This window comes from Hemicordylus capensis, chromosome 1 (assembly GCF_027244095.1).
Source record: "Hemicordylus capensis ecotype Gifberg chromosome 1, rHemCap1.1.pri, whole genome shotgun sequence".
In the NCBI taxonomy this organism is placed as follows: domain Eukaryota; kingdom Metazoa; phylum Chordata; class Lepidosauria; order Squamata; family Cordylidae; genus Hemicordylus; species Hemicordylus capensis.
This window is the reverse complement of record NC_069657.1, coordinates 190,752,775-190,772,576: the sequence shown is the minus strand read 5'-3', so window position 1 is coordinate 190,772,576 and position 19,802 is coordinate 190,752,775. Positions and strand designations below refer to the sequence as shown.

The 19,802-nt window shown below is 43.1% G+C and overlaps 1 protein-coding gene and 1 long non-coding RNA gene across 7 annotated transcripts in view; one reads left to right on the top strand and one right to left on the bottom strand.

Moving 5' to 3' along the window:
- LOC128330015 (uncharacterized) overlaps positions 1-13,396 on the bottom strand; it is a 42,389-nt gene extending 28,993 nt beyond the window's left edge. The window contains exons 1-2 of one of the 3 annotated variants that reach the window (XR_008309917.1): positions 12,903-13,396; positions 10,334-10,389 (exon numbers count right to left, since the gene is read on the bottom strand). This is a non-coding gene — a long non-coding RNA (uncharacterized LOC128330015). The remainder of the gene's footprint in view (positions 1-10,333; positions 10,390-12,902) is intronic. The other 2 variants (XR_008309918.1, XR_008309916.1) reach the window with 2 other exon arrangements.
- FIGN (fidgetin, microtubule severing factor) overlaps positions 13,084-19,802 on the top strand; it is a 178,491-nt gene continuing 171,772 nt past the window's right edge. For 3 of the 4 annotated variants that reach the window (XM_053262050.1, XM_053262040.1, XM_053262056.1), the window contains exons 1-2: positions 13,084-13,904; positions 14,745-14,919. In XM_053262050.1, coding sequence (XP_053118025.1) covers positions 14,895-14,919 — 25 coding nt within the window. In that variant the 5' untranslated portion in view covers positions 13,084-13,904; positions 14,745-14,894. Of the gene's footprint in view, positions 13,905-14,744; positions 14,920-15,236; positions 15,934-19,802 lie in introns of those variants that run through there. The other variant, XM_053262074.1, reaches the window with a different exon arrangement.

Sequence of the window (19,802 nt, the reverse complement as noted above, 5' to 3'; positions counted from 1 at the left end):
ATAAGTTCTTACGTAGCAGGACTGGGAAAGGTCTGAGACCCTAAAGAGCTGCCAGTACATATTGGACTAGATGGATTAGTGGTCTGACTCAGTATAAGCCATTTTTGTATTAGTTCTCTGTCTTTGAACAGCAACCAGTCTCCTCACGGTTTAATGATGCAACCTTCCCAACATTTATACATTCCTACCTGTAATATACACATGTGTGGGCACTGTAAGGAGCAGGTAAAAGTGGAACTGAGCTGAAAAGGCAGTATTTTCCCCAAAACATTAACAGTTGGGAGTTTTCTATGATTGCTTTCAAATGGATCAGAAGTGTCCACCTGTCTGAGAAGTATTACCTTAACTCTGAATTGACTTAATCTTCCTTCTAATTGGCTAAATAGCATCATGAATGATATCATTTCATTCCCAACATGATTGCCAATTGGTTGGAATCACTCATGTGACTGATCCAGGAAGCAGTACCCTTATGCCTCAGTGATCACGTATCATCATGCAGCCAAGCCAGATTACTTTTGTAGTGTTGTGATGTCACCTCATTTGGTATGTAATGATTTTAAAAAGATGCCCAAAGCATTGGCAATTGATGGGATAGCAATCATAGTGAATAAGATAAATTGGAAAGCATCTGACATTATCAATATTCCTTGTGTTGTCAGATAATCACAATACAAACCAATGCAAAAGCTGCTGCCATTTCCCCCCAATATTCCCTTCAATTATCTAAAGTGTAACCCACACAAAGAAAGAATTATGCAGCAGAATGGACCATAGCACTTCACAATACAGGTAATACCACTTTTGAATGCTCCTCCGTGAACAAGTATAAGCTAGCACATCATGGAGAAAGCTTATATCCCAGCCCATTTACTGTTGTACTAGTTTTCTCATTGCAGAGTGCTGTTTCTTATTTTTCAACACAAGATAACATTAAGTAACATTAAGATGATCTCCTGCAGTCTGAAGTACTACAGTCCATTCTCCCACCTGAAGGCTCTTCCACCTCATTCTCTGCATCTTCAAAACTCCAGGTATGTAGTCTGTGCAGCTGGTTTCCAGTTGCAGCTGAAATAACTTTCAGAATAGAGCTGAGGGATTACCAAGATGCTAGAGGTGTGCACGAATGGATTTTGCATTTCGTTTCAAGCTTTGATGAAACAAACTCAAATTCTTTCAAGCATTTCAAGCGCAACTCAGGAGGGCTGTTTTTCCAGGGAGAGGTGGTCTACCAATTAAGATCGGCAGGTAGACCAGTGCTCTGAGGCAGGCTGATATGTAAATTCCAGAGCAAAGGCCTGGTTTACACTAGGGATGTGCAAACATGTACGAAAATAAACCAGTTCTAAGTTGAACTGGTTTGGTTTGAAGGCTCAGGGTTGAGCCGAACCACCCCTGGTTTGGCTCAATCCTGGAACGAACCCCCCTGGCCCGCTTGGGAGGGGGTTGCAAACAATTTTTAATTTTTTTAAAAAACTTAACCCCTCGGGGGGGTTTCTCTGAGGCCAGGGGGGGCCACAGTGGTTCCCCCTCTCCCTGCAGGCCTTCCTGCCTTCAAGAACAGCCCTGTTCTGCCATTCTTCAGCCTGTTCGGTCCATTTTGGAGGCCTCTGCACCTCCAAAATGGCCACCACACCAGAGGAAAGGTGAACAGGGCCATTTTTGAAGGCAGAAAGGCTGGCCTCAGATAACTCCCCCCCCCCCCGAGGGGCTAAGTTAAAAAAAATCAAATGTCATTCACAACACACACCGCCAGGACCAAACTGAACTGGGGTTAGGTGGGTTTCAAAGGGATTCCAGACCGAACTGGCCCAGTCTGGTATGGGTACGGTTTAGACTCAGACCAAATAGGACCAGCTGGCTCTGTGTACACCCTTAGTTTACGCACCTCAAATGGCGGGCAGACCAGGCCTCCGCTCCAGACTTAGTGCAGCGGCTCGCCTCAGAGGACTGGTCTACCTGCTGCGTGAGGTGAGTAGACCTGGTCTCTACTCTGGATTTAGTGCATCAGCCTGCCTCAGGGGGTGTTTTGTTTCAAGTTCAAAACACTCAAAACGGCCTGTTTCAAGCTCAAAACATTTTGCACATCCCTACAAGATGCAGAGATGATAGAAAGTTGAAAAGAATTTTGCCTGATAGAATTAGAATAGATATGTCCATGTCTGTATGTGTATATTATGCAGGAAGCAGTATTAGACTGGATGAAAACATGGCAAAAATGTACAAAGATTTTTGACCAAATAGTAAATAAAATTCAATTAATAGTGTCTCAGGCCTTATTCAGACACTGAGGACATTGTCATGACTGTGCTGGGGAGGGTTGGCAGGGAGGCAGGCTCCTACCTGTCTCCCCACACACGATCACCTACATTGGGGGATTCCACCACTGCAGGGCACTCTTGCTGCCCAGCTTTGTGAACACTCGGGCTGCAGGCAGCCCAGACATTCACAAGACCAGGGAGTGGGGTAGAAGAGCATGCTTACACCCTTCTATCCCGCTGTAAGCCTGGTTAAAAAACCCTGGCTACCCTGATACGAAGCGCCAGGATCAGAACTGATCCTGACACTTCTCATGACTGGTTCTACCCTGGTAGGGCTGCCCTAGCTTGGGTAAAGCTGGTTATGAGAACGACTTTATTATGTTGTACATGCATTGCCTGGAAATTCTGGCTTCTCACAATCAGCTCTGCAGTTTTAACTCTTTAACCAAGTTCTCCATGATTGTGTGAACGCAACTAGGATTGAATGACAGACTTTCACAGTATTTCTTAAAAGGGAAAAAAATAGGTTAAAAGATCCCCGTCCTTCCTATAAGTCCACTCTGGAGACTTTAAAATTTCATGATTTCATACTAGTGTTCTTTTGAAAAAAGAAAGCATTGAACAACCTATAGATTGGACAATAAACATTTTATTGACAAAATATTACTGAAAATGTCTCTAAAGGCTCAATACCGCAGGGAGGTGCTGCAATGATTCTGAATTCACCTTTGCATTTATGATACAGGTTGCTGAAGGACCACTTTGACCCCCCCCCCCCCGAATACTGCTGAATACTACTTTGACTCATCTCTCCATTTTGATTATGTAGTGCAATTGTATCAATTGAAGGTCAAGGACCTGAATAAATTCTTTTGTGAGAACTATTAGCAGGTCTTTTTAAATTGAAAAGGCCCATGCGTCTAATGGTCTTCTTATGAGAATAGAATTAGAAATGATGAACTTTAAAATAAATTGTAATTTTATGGAAACTTATTAGAACTTATCGTTTTGGCAATTTGCAGTATTGTAAGTGATGCTGTCTATTTGGGGGGAAATGACAGAAAGCGTTGAGCAACTTTTGTATTTATGTTTTTTTGTTTGTTTGCTTTGCTGTCATTTGTTATACTTTACTGTACATTTTCTTGAAGAGGGTATGGACTTATATTTGAATATAAACTTTTCTGAATCTCCTTAGTAGAAAATTGACCAAATGAACTGCGAAGCAATCTGGCCCTCGCACCCCCCCGCCCCCAAATCAGATGAGAAATGGTATTTTGCCTGACCCAAAATTTCATTTATTTATTTATTGTTAAATATGTATACCGCCTTTCATTAAAACAATCCCAAGGCGGTTTAAAATAGCTGATTAAGGGTGAAAACCTGCAAACAAGAGGGGGGAGTAGGTTTTTCTGCAGAAAGAGTTTTGCTTTTCCTCAACTTCAGTCCTCAAACAACACCCATAATTGCCTTTGAATCAAATACTCATTTTCTCTTCCTATTCTTTACCCCTTATCCCAGTCCCCCCTGCCCCCAACATTTATATGCTGCCCTTCCTCAAAGAAGCCCAGAGAGGGTGTACATAGTTAAGTTCCTCTTTATATAAAAGCCATTTTATATGGCTTTCATCATTTTCTTCTGCTTTGCATGCTATTAGGGATGTGTACGAGTCACGACTCGAACAGCAATTCATGGCACATCCCCTGCACCTTTAAATGGGAGGAAAGCAGGTCCATACATTCTCCTCTGCTATTTTACTGCCACTTCCTGTTTTGGCAGTGCTCCCTCCAGTTATCATGCATGCAGCAGTGCTTCTCCCAGCTGTCCTTGAACAATGGCAGCTGTGGCGGGGGATAGTGCTAGCACACAATTATAGCTGGGGGGAGCACTGCCCAAACAGGAAGTGGTGGTAAGTAGCAGTCATGGACCTCCTCTCCTCCCTTTTCAAAGTGTGGGTGATGTGCTGTGATTCGCTGTCCGAATCACGATTCATGCACATCCCTATTATTTGTTCAAACATTTGTTTAGCATTTTATTTTTTAATCATTCTTCAACCTTGAAAAAATGTTCTGAGAAAAGAGGAAGTGACTACTAGATGGTGCCAGGGACAAACCAATCAGTGTTGTGTGCACAGCCCCTTTGGCTGAAATGGAAAGGTTTCCTCTCATCTGACCAGATGTGGTGAGTGTGGTTCAACAGCAGGCGCCTTGCTAAAATGATGTATATCTGTGTGCACTTAACAGACATTAACACCTCAAGACGGCAGTCCTATGCACACTTGCTTGCCAGTAAGTCTGACTGAACTTACTGGAACTTATTTGCAAGTGAATATGCATAGAGTGGCTTCACATGACATGAGAAATGGTGAAATGCTGGTTCTTAGTTGTCATTGTTGAGCCTGACTTCTAGTGGTGGGAGGGCTATGCCAACACTGGGCATGTTGTCTGAACCTTCCATTGTCAGCATGTTCCACCCTGCTTCAAGTTCCAAATCCAAGATCTGTAATTGTCTTCAAATCATGGTTACAGAATGTCAGGCTTAGAACCACAAATAGGGCAGAATATGCCAACATTGGTGGGTGTGGATGACATGTTGTCATAGCTCCTACCAGAGCCAGTGGAGGGGGGAAGAGTTCAGTGGGGTGAATCTTTGATTGTAAGGAATTCACAGCAGGCCGCCACCATAGCGTAGTGGTTAGAGTGTTGGACTAGGACCAGGAAGATCCAAGTTCGAATCCCCATTCAACCATAAAACTCACTGGGTGACTCTGGGCCAGTCATGTATCTCTCTGCCTAACCTACCTCACAGGTTTGTTGTGAGGATAAACATAACCATGTACACTGCTCTGAGCTCCTTGGAGGAAAGGCGGGATATAAATGTAAACAAACAAACAAAATCCACTTTATTTTGATGTGGGGAAACCCAAAGTGGCAAAACCCTTCCTAGAAGGGTCTGAGCATTCCTAGGCCTCTGGAAGCATGTGGCTAAGGCAGACCCAAAATGAAGAGTAGAACACTTCACCAACAAGTGTTTATTATTAGATTACAAGAAAAACAAGAGTATGCAAAAAGAACTCTTCATTTTAAAAAACTGTAAGAGCGAAAAAGCAGATTGTAAGGTCTCTTCATAAAGCAGATTGTAAGAGAGAAAGTTTTCATGAACCAGGCAACTCAGATTTCAAGCAATACAATAAAGGAAAATAACTTCCCTCACACGGCTAACTGAATTGGTCCCTATCTTTTTACTCACAGGCTGTGGCCTCCCCATGTCCCCAGCAACTTCTCAGCCTGCTGCCTCCTCAGGGCATTCCTGGGACAGAACAAACTAAGAAAAAGCTTTCTCTTCTTCAGCTGGTGCCCGAGTGTGTAGTTTCCATCCAGTCCTCAGGACTGGTCCTTTAGTTTTGATTTCCTCAGGCTTTCCTCCTTATTAGGAAAGGCCCACCCTCCTTTCCTAATAAGCAGTTACTCTCAGTGAGGCCTAGTCCTCCCTCAAATCCTTCCCACCACATCACATGTGCGATGTTGGCATAGTCCTCCTGGCACCGGAAATCAGGATTGACGACTGGAAACTGGTAGTTTGCCATTACCTGTATTGTGTGAAGCCGCCCACTGTATTATGCTGTGAGTCTCACAACAACCCTTTAAGACACAATACAATACAATACAATACACCTCAAATTAGTTGTTGGTGCTGTGGAGGGCTCAGAGGTGATAGCTTTACCTAAGGCTTCCCTCTTAATCTATGGCTGACATGAGCCTGGAACTGGGGAATTCCTGGCTGATGTCTCTGCTCATATAGGGCTGTCAGAATGTTCACAGGTTTGTTATTGCCACATTATTTTATTTAGCAAAATATATCATGGGTGGTAGAAAGGGTTGTTTACACTAACAGGAATTCATTTCTGACAAATGACATGATTGCCAAGAGCTAGTGGCACAGGAGGTGAGAAAATATGGAGCTTTGTCCCATAATTAATTTTATCTGTGAATGTATAGCTTACACAGCACTTGCCATATTACAATTATCTGAATTGTCCTTCGAGATGTTTACATCTCTTGGCTCAGTTTAGCGAAGCACCTCTGCAGTGGCAAGTTTCCTGTTTGTGGATTGCTTCTTCTGTCCACACAAAATGGTGCTATGGGAGGAAGAAGATCAGCCTCTAGCACTTATAAAGGACATCTGCCCCCTGTGAGTATCATCTAACAGATCATTAGTGCTGTCAGCTCTAATCACTTGCTAGGTGGGTGTGAAGGTAGGGATTATTCCTTTATTTTAACACGCATTTGTGTCCTGCCACCCTTCAAGTTCAAGGATATATACAGCAATAATCTAAGACAGAGCCAACTAAAACAACATCCCTATATAAAAACCACAGCCTTTGGCATTTAGCAGAACACATCACTATTCATTTGCAGACCAAACGCCCTCCCAAAGGACTTCTGTTTCATGGTTTTCCTCAAGAGTGAGAGGAAAGTATTTAACCAAAACCTTCTAGGAGGTTATTCCATATTCTGGGGCTACAGCAGTAAAGGCCCTGAAGCTTGCTGATCTCTTCATTAAATGCAACGAAAGTTAATGGAGGAAGGCCCTCTCATAATATTCTAGTAGGCAAAAGGTTCATATAGAAAGAGATGATCTTAGAGGGTTTGCAGGTTATGAAGACCATGAGTGGCTTAGAAATTTAATATCAGGTGCCTCTTCCCCCCTCTCTCCACCTATGGCCCTTCTGGATGCAGGTGAGTGAGCTGACAGCGCTCGTCATCTGGAAAAAGAGAAACACAAGAACAGTAGCAGCTGCTCAGCCTTCTGCAGAACATAGACGTCCCTGGATTGAGATGTGTTTTCCTTCTAGAGAAAATATATTTTTCTATAGAGGCAAGGTAGATTGCTCTAAAACAAGGGGAGGAAGAAAAGAGTTACTAAAATAAAATAGTCTATCAACGCCCTTTTCTTCTTGATTAAAGACAATAAAGGTAAAATAAAACCCAGGCATATATTTTCAACCAGTGTTGATTAAAAAAAAATCTTTCATGCAGATATAGCTCTGTAAAGCCTTAGACAAAGGAACATAGGAAGCTATCATATACTGAGTCAGACTATTGGTCCAGCTAGCTCTATATTGTCTATACAGTCTGGCAGTGGCTTCTCCAAGGTTGCTGGCAGGAATCTCTCTCAGATCTATCTTGGACATGACTATACATATAGAACTAAGTTATAATGTTGACACACAACTTAAATGATCAATGAAGACCAGATCCACAAAACAACCAAAATCACAATTGCATTATTTTTTTTCTTTTGCAAAAAATAATTTTAACTTGAGGGAGAGAAATACTCTGTCACAGCAGCATAGTTTAGAATCATTATACTTCTGTGCATATAATGACTGTAGCAACCAATAAATGCTTTTGGTTTGCTCCTGCAACAAGGTGGGGGGAGGGAGAGAGAATGTGTCTCATCAGACATGCGAATCCTACAAAGTATAATCTATAGGATGACTATTTAATTTCTAGGAATATATGTCATAATTAGCAGGTTTGAGGTGACATGCTTGCAGCATTCATGTTTTCCTTCTCTTTGGTTAGGAACCAGTCCTCACATACTTGAGCAGAAAGCACTTCTGTATGCTTTCAAGAGAGAGAGGGACACTTGAGGCAACTTGTGCCTCATGGACTGTCATTCCAGTCCCTGACCAATGAAGGCCAGGGGAAGGGGGCAGCTGGGAAGCCTCTATATGCAAGCAAAAACTGCACACAACACTTTGGATCCCAGTCTCTGATTGCCATGTTAATTATGTTTTTGCATGTCAAAGGAAGAATTTTATAACATGTTTTGGGAGATCAAATCTGAAATCCCCCCCCCCCCAGATAAATACAGTAACAACAATAATAATTTTTATCATTATACCATTTTGAAAACTGGAAACAATATTGTTTGTTGTAAAATGCTTTGTTAATCTCTGTTCAAAGCTGTGGTGTGTGTGTGTGTGTGTGTGTGTGTGTAAATAAAGATTTTACATTTATATACCACTCTTCCTCCATGGAGCCCAGAGTGGTATACATGTTTATGTTTCTCCTTACAACAATCCTGTGACATAGATTAGGCTGAGAGAGAAGTGACTAGCCCAGAGTCACTCAGTGAGTTTTATGGCTGAATGGGAATTTGAACTCAGGTCTCCTCGGCCTTAATCCAACACTCTAACCACTACACCACACTGGCTGATGTTCTTCTCTTTTGGCCACAGTAACTATATCAAACTGACATTACAAAGCAAATTTGCTGTCAGTTTGAAACTGATTGCCTTTGAAATCAATGGAGCTTCAGCATATGACTGCAAATCCAAATTTTTCCTCTCATGTAATTCTTGGCTAGCCTATCACAATGTTATTAAGAAAGCTACAGGCACTTACTCTGAGCCCCAGGACAAATCTGTGCTTTATCCACTGTGGCAAACATTTTGTTTGCTGCCCATTTTGTTTGCTGCTGACCACTGACAGCTTTTCAGTGTTAAGCTTCAACTTCATTGCTGGGAATCAAAGGTAAGAGCTGATCTTGGGGAAAGTTACCAGTTCTCGGAACTGAACATTCTGGTACTTACCTGGTTGTGGAGCCCTTTAGATTAAGCAGCAAAGCCCAAAGCAAGCCCTGATTTATTATTAAGAATATTTATTTCATGCATTCTTCATTCAGAAACTGAAGCACTCAAGGTGGCTTACAAGATGAAATAAAACATAAACTCATCATTTTTTTAAAAAAAAGTTATTATGGTGGTTAGGGGACAGAGCTACTGAATCCAGAGGTAGAGACCAGCAGCCCAGAGCCATAGCTCCCTGAAACACTTTCTATTCATTTAAAGGTGTACATAAGAAGGGGACAGGGTGGAGGGAGAAAAACATGGCCCTGCTCCTTGCTTTTCTATCCATTGGCTCTAAAGCAACAACTGAGCCCATTTCCCCTTATCCGATTTGACATCCTAAACATCAGGGTTGGCATCAAGGTTGGGCTGACATGGTTGGCCACATGCTGACATGCTGATCTCTATGGCCACCTCTGTGCCTTCAAAAGATGGTGATGGTGAAATAGCAGCTCTCTGAGGGCCCACCCAGTAGGAGGGGCCCCCTTCTAATTATGCTGGTGGGGCACAAGTCTTGATATTGCAAGCCTGCAGCCATGAGACATTCCAAACCAGTTTTCCTTACGGCTGCAGGTCCATATCATATATTTCCATGGTGCTTTATATTGCATTAAGATCACTCCCTTAGGCCATAGCCTAAGATTTGGGAAATGTTTTGCAATAAAGCTAATTCAGATAATACAGAATATCTCCTTAGCAGGCCCTTTGAAAGATATTTGGGGCCCCAAGCAAGAAAATGTCCATGATCCCTATTCCTTTCAAACCCATGCCCCAGCCAGTTCCCTCTTCCTCCACAAGGCAAATGAGATAGAATGCAGTTCTCTAGGGACCATCATGGTAGTCAAACCACAGAGGAAAAAAGCAGAAAGCTGCAGTGGTGCAGCTGGTGGTGGAGAAATTCCAGGCATGCAGCAGGGTCATCCTGGAGTGGTGGAGAAGGGTACTTTCCCCTGTCTCTATCGCTCTCACAGGTTCTGCCTTTTGCAGCCCAATCATACTCGTATTTACTCAAACATACGTGTCACTGCATTAAATAAGGAACTTAAACGTAAGACTGCTCAGGGCTGAAACCTGCCTTGATCTCCTGTGAAAAAGGGACAGGTCTAAAAGAACAGGACTCTGTCAGTGAAACCTGAGATAGACTAGCAAAATGCCTGATCAATTCGTGAACCACCATCTCTACAGATTAACCATATCTAATTGCTTGATTGGTCAACACACATTATATGTGGCAGGGAGAGCCAGTTCCAAACCTTTGGGCCCTCCCCATCCAGCATCCTATCTACTAGTTTAAAGGACCAGCATGGGGTGCATATTATTTAACTATTATGCATACATGAGAAAGAAGTAAGGAATAAAAGAGTATAAAATTTATGCTCATAGGCCAAACCCATGTCATCTCTTGAGAAGGGCCATAGCTCAGGGGTAAAGCACTTACTTTGTGTGAAGAAGGTAGATCTGACATCTCCAGGTAGTGTGGGGGAAAACCACTGCCTGAAACCCAGCAGAGAGACAGTGTTAATAATACTGAACTAGATGGGTGAACAAGTCAGCTTCCTATGTTTCCATGAGTTCAGGGTGGCTTACAGCAATTCCTTGGTATCAGTATAAATTGCATGTAAACTCAAACTTGTGATTGATTTGATTGTTTGAGAGACAGAGAAGCAGATGGATAGGAAGCAATCTTACATGCTTACTTAAAGGTAAATTCTAATAACTTTCATGCTAGTGCTGACTGCAAGTCTGCCTACCTACCTGGTAGGAAGTTTCAATGAGCTCAATATGATTACATAGGAACATAGGAAGGTGCCATATACTGAGTCAGACCATTGGTCTATCTAGCTCAGTATTGTCTTCACAGACTGGCAGTGGCTTCTCCAAGTTTGCAAGCAAGAATCTCTCTTAGCCCTACAAATAACCACTTTGTATATAATTGTGCTTTGGCAACATACTGTATGATTTGGTAGTTTGTTGGTTCAATAAAAAAAATCTTGTCCTAAAAATAAAATAAAAATCTTGTCCTATCTGGGAGAATCCAGGGAGGGAACTTGAAACCTTCTGCTTTTCCCAGACAGCTGATTTCTGCGCTCTGCGCTTCCCAGAGCAGCTCCATCCCAAGGGGAATATCTTACAGTGCTCACACATCAAGTCTCCCATTCAAATGCAACCAGGGCAGACCCTGCTTAGCTAAGGGGACAAGTCATGCTTGCTACCACAAGACCAGCTCTCGTCCTCATTCTGGGTGGACGTGCATACACTTGATCGTCATGACAGTTGTGCCCTTGTGTGTGAGACTTTTCAGCAAATGTAGATGAAAAAGAATTTGGCAATTGTGTGAGTGAGGAAATCGTATGTACAAATTGCAGCAATGTGGGAAATGATACGTGTGTGTGAAAGCACAAGGTGGTCTATTGCACCCCACATTAAACCTGCTCTAACAGCATGAAGAAGCTGTGAAGTCAAGTCTCGAGTTTCATGTGGGATTCCTTTTTCTGTTGGATAGCTGCTGTGTATGCTTCCTTGTAGTCATTTTTTATGCCAGTCCCTTGCAGGAGCTGGGCATATTGCCACTCTGGCTGGCAAAATGTCCCAGGCAGACTCTTGGCATTTAAGCATACATTAGATAGATTTTTGAGTTTGCTCTAACCTTCTCCTGCAGCTGAAGCTCCTGGCAACATTGGGAGTGTGCTGGTATGAAGCTGAAGAAAATACCTAAGGCTGCAATCTGTAATGCACACTTATTTGAGAGGAAGCCCCACTGAAATCAGCAGGACTTACTTCTAAGTAAACATAGGCATAGGGGCGGGCTGCACTGCCTGCTATTGATTCAAGATCCTCTGGGTTTTTCCCCCCTTCAGGGTTTTTTGAGAACCGAGGTGAATCTCAAGGTACTATGGAAGAACATATTCAAGAGAAAAGGGATACATGGTGGAAGGGATATATGGCTAACTTGGCTTTTAATTTGGATATAGAATGTAAACATCAAGGGATTTGGAAGGAGCCACTCTTATAAGTGAGGTCCTTGCTAATCAGCCTGCACAGCTCAGTTTGGATAAATATTCACAAATACAGAATATTTATGGCAACCAAACTTGCTACTTAAAAACTGATTCAAGGGCTCAGCCTTGTTGAGTCCAGGCTCAGTGTATAGTAGAAGGGACACTAAAATGGCACTGACCATTCCACAGATGGAGAAACAGGCACTCGCCAGGACAGCACAGTGGGTGACAGGAGGTAATGCCCAATCCTATGCATGTTTTCTCACAGAGTAATCTCAGAGCCCTGTTTCATCACATTTACTCTCAGGTAAGTTTGTTTAGGACTGAAGTCTTCCACCACCATCCAAAACAGGCTTACCCAGAAGTAAGGCTGCCCGAGAGGAGTTCAACAGCCACCCCAGTGTTGCTTTCTCAGGGGGAGGGAAGCAGCTGGCGCAGTCACTGCTTGGGCCCCCTTGGTGCAGGGGAGTCAGGTCCTCAAGGAAGGAGCACAAACCGCTCGAAGCGGAGTCCAGGCGGATTCCAGCAAAACAACTTCCCGAAGCCCACATGCCCGCTGGAACAGCAGCTTTCCATTCTAAGCGGGATTCCTCAGGAGCAAGGCCCTCAGGGGTTCGTGGGAATGTGCTTCCCACCCAGGAAGCCTGGGCTGCCGTCCCGTACGCACGTGCTGCTGTCCTTGGCTCTGTACGTTTGTTGCCTGAGAAGCCAAGCCCGCCCTGAACCCAATAGGACCCACTCCCCGGCAAGTGGGCAGCTTCACTTGGGAGCGGCCCGCTAGGCGCCGGGGAGGAACGTCCTTCGGACGGCGGAGCGAAGCGGCTCTCCTCCTCATTTTGTGCAAGGGGGAGAGCAGAGACGCTGAGGGCAGCAGCCCTCCCAAGCCCTGCGGGACGAGATCATGTAGCTGGGCGGGAAGACACGCGGAGGCAGTTCACCTCTGTATGGATCCACACAGTACCCCCTTTCCCCTCTCCCTCCCACGCGTCTCGCAGGCTGCCCACTTACCGAGGAGTAAACCCCACTGAACGCAGTGGGACTCACTTCCGAGCAAGCAGGCACTCACGCCGCGGATCGGGCCGCGCCCCGTCCCTCTGCAGCCGCGCTATGCCGGCAGCTGCTGGTCCCGGCATCTCAAAGTGTACTGAAGTGAGTCTAGCGGCGAGCGGGATGGAGAGACGCTGCTGAGCTGCGGGCGGCGGCGGCGGCTGGGGCTGGAGGCGCCGCTGAAGCGGCTTCGTGCAGAGGGGGAGGGGAAGCCAGAGACGCTCGCCGCCGCTTTCGCCGCTCTGGGGGGAGGGGAGGGGAGGGGAGGGGATGGGGCTCGGGCAATGGCGCTGCCCGGGCGGCTGAAGGGGAGCTGCCCGAGCTCCGAGAAGTCTTTCTGTTCCTGCAGGAGGTGGAGGTGGAGGTGAGGCTGGGAGCGAGGCTCCCAACTCCCCAAGTTCCTCAGCGCCCTCCTGCAGCCACAGAGGGGGAGGAAGGGAGGGAGGGAGCTGCCTGGCTGCTGCTCCACCATGACCTCCCGGCCACCTCCAGGCAGCGTTTGCATGTTTCCTTGCAAGCGGCCGCTCCGACCGTGTAACCTGACCTGTGCAGCCAGGGGCCTTGTGCAGCAGCGCGGCCATTGAGCTCTCGTGGCTGTCTTACCAATGAATCTGGTGTGTGTCCCTCTCCCTCTCTCTCGCCTGTCTCCCCTCCCCCCCCCACTTTTTTTTTTTTTTTTTTTTTTTTGAAAACTGATCTTTGGCTCTTAGTGTGAAAGTGATTTGAATTTGGCTCGGCGGCGCTCTGCGCAGGCGTTCAGCTGCTGGCATGCTGGCTCTTTGCAAAGCAGCTGTTTTGGGTTTGAAATTCCAACATGGCAGAGGCTGCAGTCAGTCTTCCCTTCAAAAACTTGGAATGATTTCAAATCATAGGCACCTTCACTTAACCCGAGCCCCCATTCATCAGCGAACAGATAGGATCGATTCTACTCTAACCTACTGGGCTTCTCTACCAAATCTCCAGGTAAGATCTTCCATTGCTGTTTCCTTTCCCTTTTTTCCCTCCCCCCTCCTGCTCTGTTTAAAATTCTATATAATTTTAAATGTATCCCAGGGGCTACGCGGGCTTTAAATTTTCTGCGTGTGCCTTTAGCTATAGCGCTTTCAATGTACATGTTTATAAGGGGGATACTCTAGCCAGATTTGTTCTCTCCCCCCCCCGCCTTTCTTTCTAAGCGCAGCGGGGAAAGTAAAGATATAGAATCGTAGCGAATGTTTATTATCTTTCCCTCCTCCCTGATCATTGCTAACAATAGTAAGGAGAACTAAGAGTTCGCGACTGGGAGATGTATACCTCCCCCCACCCCCTCTTCCGTCTAAGTGGGTCTCCTCTGTTTTAGAAACGTATTTTTCAAGTTTTTCTCAAAGCAATAACGCTTTGGATAAGGTATGACAAAGTCTATTCGGGGGAACTAACTTTTAAGCAAATTAGTGCAAATAAGGCTGGCAGGGAGGGAAAAGTTGGGGTTAAATTGCAGTATCTTAGTTAAGGGTGGGGGGCGTGAATATGTCAGAGAAGCTGATGCAGTAAAATGTAAGCACATCATCATGGAGGGGGGACAGCACGGTGGGCGTATTGTTGGCTTGGAAGGGAGAGAAAGATGTATAATTTAATGGTATATACAATCCACTGATCCTATTACTATCCTCCCTGGAGCTCTTGTTAGTTTCAATGGGAGTGAGTGAAATTGACATGGACTTGTATTCGTGGTCATGTGCTCTCCTCCCCCCTTTCTTTCTTCTCTTGTGATCTGAGATCCCCTTTTTGTTGATGTTGCTTTCCCACTTAATTATATGCATGTAGGTTAAATGAATACCTGACGAAAGGGCCCACGTTTCAAGCCAGTGACATTTGATAGCTGAGAGGAAAAGTGGCTTTAATGAAAAGCAACCTTTGGAATTCCTGCTTCTGAAAAAAAAAATCCAATTCAGCTTTTTGTGCTGCCAGCAAGAAATGATCAGTAGCACCAGTGTTTATGGTATGTCTGTTTTGGGATCTTCTTCTTCTTCTCTATTTATTCTTTATTAATTTTTAAAAGAGCATGATGGAAACCTGTGAGGACTTTGCATGTGAATATAGCTAGAGATAGATCTCTGATGTTAATGGTCAAGCTTCAACTGTATGTATATATATATATATATATGAGCTCTGTGTGTGTCTGCGAGCACTGCTATCATTTTGTCTCTAATTTCTGCTTTGTCGCCTTACTTTTGTTCTCAGTTGTAAACCTAAAGTTGCATGTTACTAGCAGTGCACTGTGTACACTCAAATAGTATGTAAATTAGCAAACTCGCTGACTGTAGAAGGGGGAGGGAGGGAAACCATACACACATCTATGCCTGCACACACGGCTAATGTTTCGTTTTTAATCTGAACATGATAGTTATTGACTGTGTCTCTAAACTACAGCTGATATAAATTTTCCACTTAAGAGTTTTTGTAGGTTTTAGCTCACAGTAGGAGAATCAAATGCTTCATATGGGGACAATAACCAGTTCCTCCCCTCTCCAGTTTTAAACGATTCTTTAACGGCCTGTATATATTCTGCCCTCTTTCCATGGGGCTGCTTGTCATTGCTATACTGCACAATGTAATGATTAGGGGCTGAAACAGACACTTAAATTTTTTTAAGAGGACACTGTCTACCTGAAAGAAAGGGGGGAGTCTGATGAAATGGAGGATTTCAACATATATTAGTGATGCAATATACACAAGTCCAGGTACAGAAACCTGGAGACTATAACAGCAGAGAGTGTTCTTACGCACAAGCCCACATGCAGAAATCAGGAATTGGGGGCCAATGGGGGAGGACGGGGAACAGACTCACTTTTAATAGCCTGTGGCAGAAACAAATAAGTGCAGCGCAGAAACTCATGGCTGGAGTGAGGAGGAGATTTGAGCATGTGGCTGCTTTCATAACCACATAAACCTGAATCCAGAGCAAAGCTTAAGAATTAGTTGTCCAATGTACACTTCTAGGCGGATGCTATAGGTGCCTGCATATCTCCAAAGTAACTGTGAACTGCTGTTACAATGGGAATTATTATCTGATTGAATTTTTTGCATTTGGAACTTGTTGACTTTGAGGCGATCAATATGGCAACTGTTTATTTTAGATGCGCATAATTTGCCCTGAGACATGTTTTAAGGGGGGGGGGAGAGCAGGAAGCCATGGCTTTCTCTCCCCCCACCCCCTTCTTTCCTAGAGCTGTTGGAGCGAATGTGATTGCCAGATGGGAGATTTCCCTCTGTGATGTTAAAGCTGTAATATATATTCACAGCAGATTGGACCTGCTGCTTGTGATGAGGATATTACATTTATAAATTTTAAATCGGGAATTGGATAGTGTGCTGAGAGCTGAAATTGGATGGGGTGGATGGTGGCCACTGTTTAAATGCAATTCCTGGATGATGAAGATAATTCTAATAGTAGTAATATACAGTAAACATGGCTGGGCTATACTTCTTCTGTATATTGTATGTGTAAAGTACTTGTGTACTTTATCCTCCCAGTGTGTGCCCTCTTCTTCTCCCCACCTTCACCCCTGCTTCTCAATTTTCTAGTAGAATATTTGGACCAGCAGAGTGGTTTTGAAAACAGCCTAATCTTCCAGGGTTGGGTGGGGGGGGGACTGGTTTGCAGGATGGGGGTGGGTTGGGCTGGGGGAGAAACAAATGTAATCAGTTCTGTACCCAAATTTAAAAAGATGCAGGGATTGTTGTCAGCAGATTCACCTACTTATTGTTCTTGTTTTGTCCAATGATGTGGCCTGTCAGAGGCAGAACCCTGAAAAGCTGGAGAGTAGGACCTAGTCACACTCCAGCAGTCCTGCTGTTGCAAATTAAAAGTGTGTTGTGGTCAGGAAATGAAAGCTACTGTGTCTCTTTTGAACAAGTCATTTATCAAGGGGAGCATCTATCAAGCAGCCGCTTGTCACAACGATGCTCCAAAAAAGTTAGGGCTAGTTGGAGAAGCTGCTTTGAAGTGACCCCCCTGAATTTAAAAAAATTATATATCTGAAAAAGCAGTGGTTAATATAGCTGTGTTCATTCTCCCTGAAAATGACAGAGCCAGCAGATTATCTTCCCATTGTGATTCTGAGTTTCTTGAATAATAATTTTTGGAGTAAAACTTCAAACATTGAGCATGCTACTTCTAGTTTTTCTTAGTTGTAGGCTTTCATATGTTGCCTCTTCAGATATGCATTTTATTTGGAAGATTTGGTGGAATAAAAGATATTTTAAAGTTGTTTTCCAGGTAGTGATTGCAGGGTTTAGACAGCAAACGTAAATCTCAGATTTCCCAGAAATCTTCTGATAAGTCTTCTGTATTCTGTTATATTTATCAGTACCTCTCTTACCATGGAAATCTTTTTCCAGTGCTAATATTTATAGCAAGAAATTTGCATTGCCTGACATCATATCAAAAGACCTGTTAAGAGCATCTTCTCCCCTTTTTACAGCTTTTCTTTGACAAGGGAACTATATTTGAATTCTTGCTGTCAACAGTTGTATACTAGACAGAATATGCAGCCACAGGTATTTCAAACCAGAAATGTGTACATATGGTTATACAGAACATTCTCTAGAAAACTACACTGCAGGTGAAGTTTTACTATACACAGCAGAAGTGCTTGGTTTTCTTTCTTAGGCAGCCTTTGGTTAAAATAACAGATTTATTTTGAGTTGTGATTTTTGTCTCTCCCCCCGCCCCACCCTGACTCACCTGACCCAAACAAAATTTATCTTCTGTATTATACAAGACCCTGAAACATTTGGGGAAAGAGTAGGACGTGTGTCAATTATGTAGCACAGAAGACAATGTTGTTTGTTATTAGTCAGGCAATAATAAATGGTTTTAGGTACTCTAGATGCAAACATAGCACAGCATAGAATGAATGGCAGCGTTAGTCCCCTCCAAAATCAATATGACTGATATATCAAGGAACTTTCCTCCAACTTCTTGCTGATGGCAGACATTCAGCATGAGAGCTCAGTTACAAATATTTTCTGGTGTGTGTTGTCCCACAGTAGATTCTGTAAGCATCTGGAAGAAATAGTGAAGTTATCTGTGTTGTGATGCTGGCTTTAATTATTGCACTTGCCATTTTGTAGAGTGGTGGGTTTTCTTGCTTTAAAAATGATAGAATTGTATTATTGAATTGTTTGTTTCTTCCTTCTGGAGTTTTAGGTGACAAAACTTGAGCTTTAAAATGTGGCTATTGTGTGTGGAAGTGCTGAAAGAGGGTGTGTTTGAGGGACATGTACTTTTAAAATATTGCTTTTGTTGAACAATCTTCTGATGCGCATGTGGTTGTCAATTAGTTTAGCCCTCTGTGTGCATGCAAGAAGTATTTGGATGTAATGACTGATCTTCCTGCAGTCTTAATCATCAATTAATCAGCTAATCTGCTTGTTTAGGAGCCATTTTAATGATATAAAATCAGCATGATAGCTGTACATAGGAAACTCTCTTGCATGTTGTGTTTAATCCTCTGGTCTAATCTACTGTTATTAGATCCAATAAAAAGAGAAATCGTCCTTTTTGTCCTCAATTAATATATACCTTATGAAAACTAAACTTCACACTATAACTTTATAAAGGTGACAGATTTATTGACATAGTTATTTTTAATTAATGTGGAATTTCATTGTGATTCATTGATGGAAGGAAATTGTGATATGGGCATTTTGTGAAGTAATGGAGCATTTTCTCTGTCAATAAGCATGATAAACTATTTTATCAATGTATTTATTTCTCTTTTCTGCTACCTCCCCCACCCATGCCATTGATGAGCAAAGGTTCATCACTGGAAAAAACTGAGATGCACTAGTCAGTCCTATTTCTCTATTTACTTAGATATCATGTGCCAAGCAAAATAATGCAAGCTGATGATAACAATATTTACTTTTTGAAGCTATTGATTAATATCCACAGCTGCTATAAAATAACATTGAGCGTATTTTGTAACAACTCTTGAGTTGGGGGGAAACACAGTGATGATTTGTATCTAGATATTAGGGTCACTTTTTAAAAAAAGAGCACAGTGGGCTGAAAATCTTTAGATTACTAAAACTCATCGAATTTTATTTTTCACTTTGTAGCAACATCCACCCCACCCCATCCCCCTTCCTAACCTATAAACTAATGACTGCATATGGCTAATATTGCTATAGGGTATTAAATTGTTTCTGCTAGAAGTGCTACCCCTTTAAGTGAAAACTCACGTTATAGTAAAAATAAGTTCTGGGAATTTTATGTTTCGGGGGAAGGATGTTGAGGGTTGTTATGAAGAGTCTGGAGCCTTCTTAATTTATTTTTAAAATCATATCTTGGTAAATAGATCCAAGTACTAGGAAGTATTTCAAATATTCAATTAATGTTGTAGTATCAAGCAGTTGACCAGTTTACTCTGTGTAAAATGTCTATGCATGCATGATTAAAGGAATAGGAAACACTGTGAGTACATGGAGTGGAAAATATATACCCAAATATATTTTTGTATCAAATTGATGGTGAGCATTAATTATGATTCTGGAAATATACAAACCACCTCATTTGTGTTTCACACTCTTTGAACTTCTAGCCTTCAAATAATGCAGATGGGAAAGTAAAGAAGCAGGAGGAGGGTAAAAATTGATTAAATATAGCCAGTCCTCTGGCACAGTAGGTGTCTGTTCTGTAAGCACAGTATCCTGGTCTTCCACCACTGTGAAGCATAAACTTCCAGGAAGGTCAGATTAAAATGAGGTGTGTCATCCTTTTTGTAGGTGGGAGCACTCAGAACATAATATTTGAAAAGAAGCGTAGGCTCTTTTTCCTGGCTCTGTTTCCTAGATCTCTCATCATGGCAAATGTAA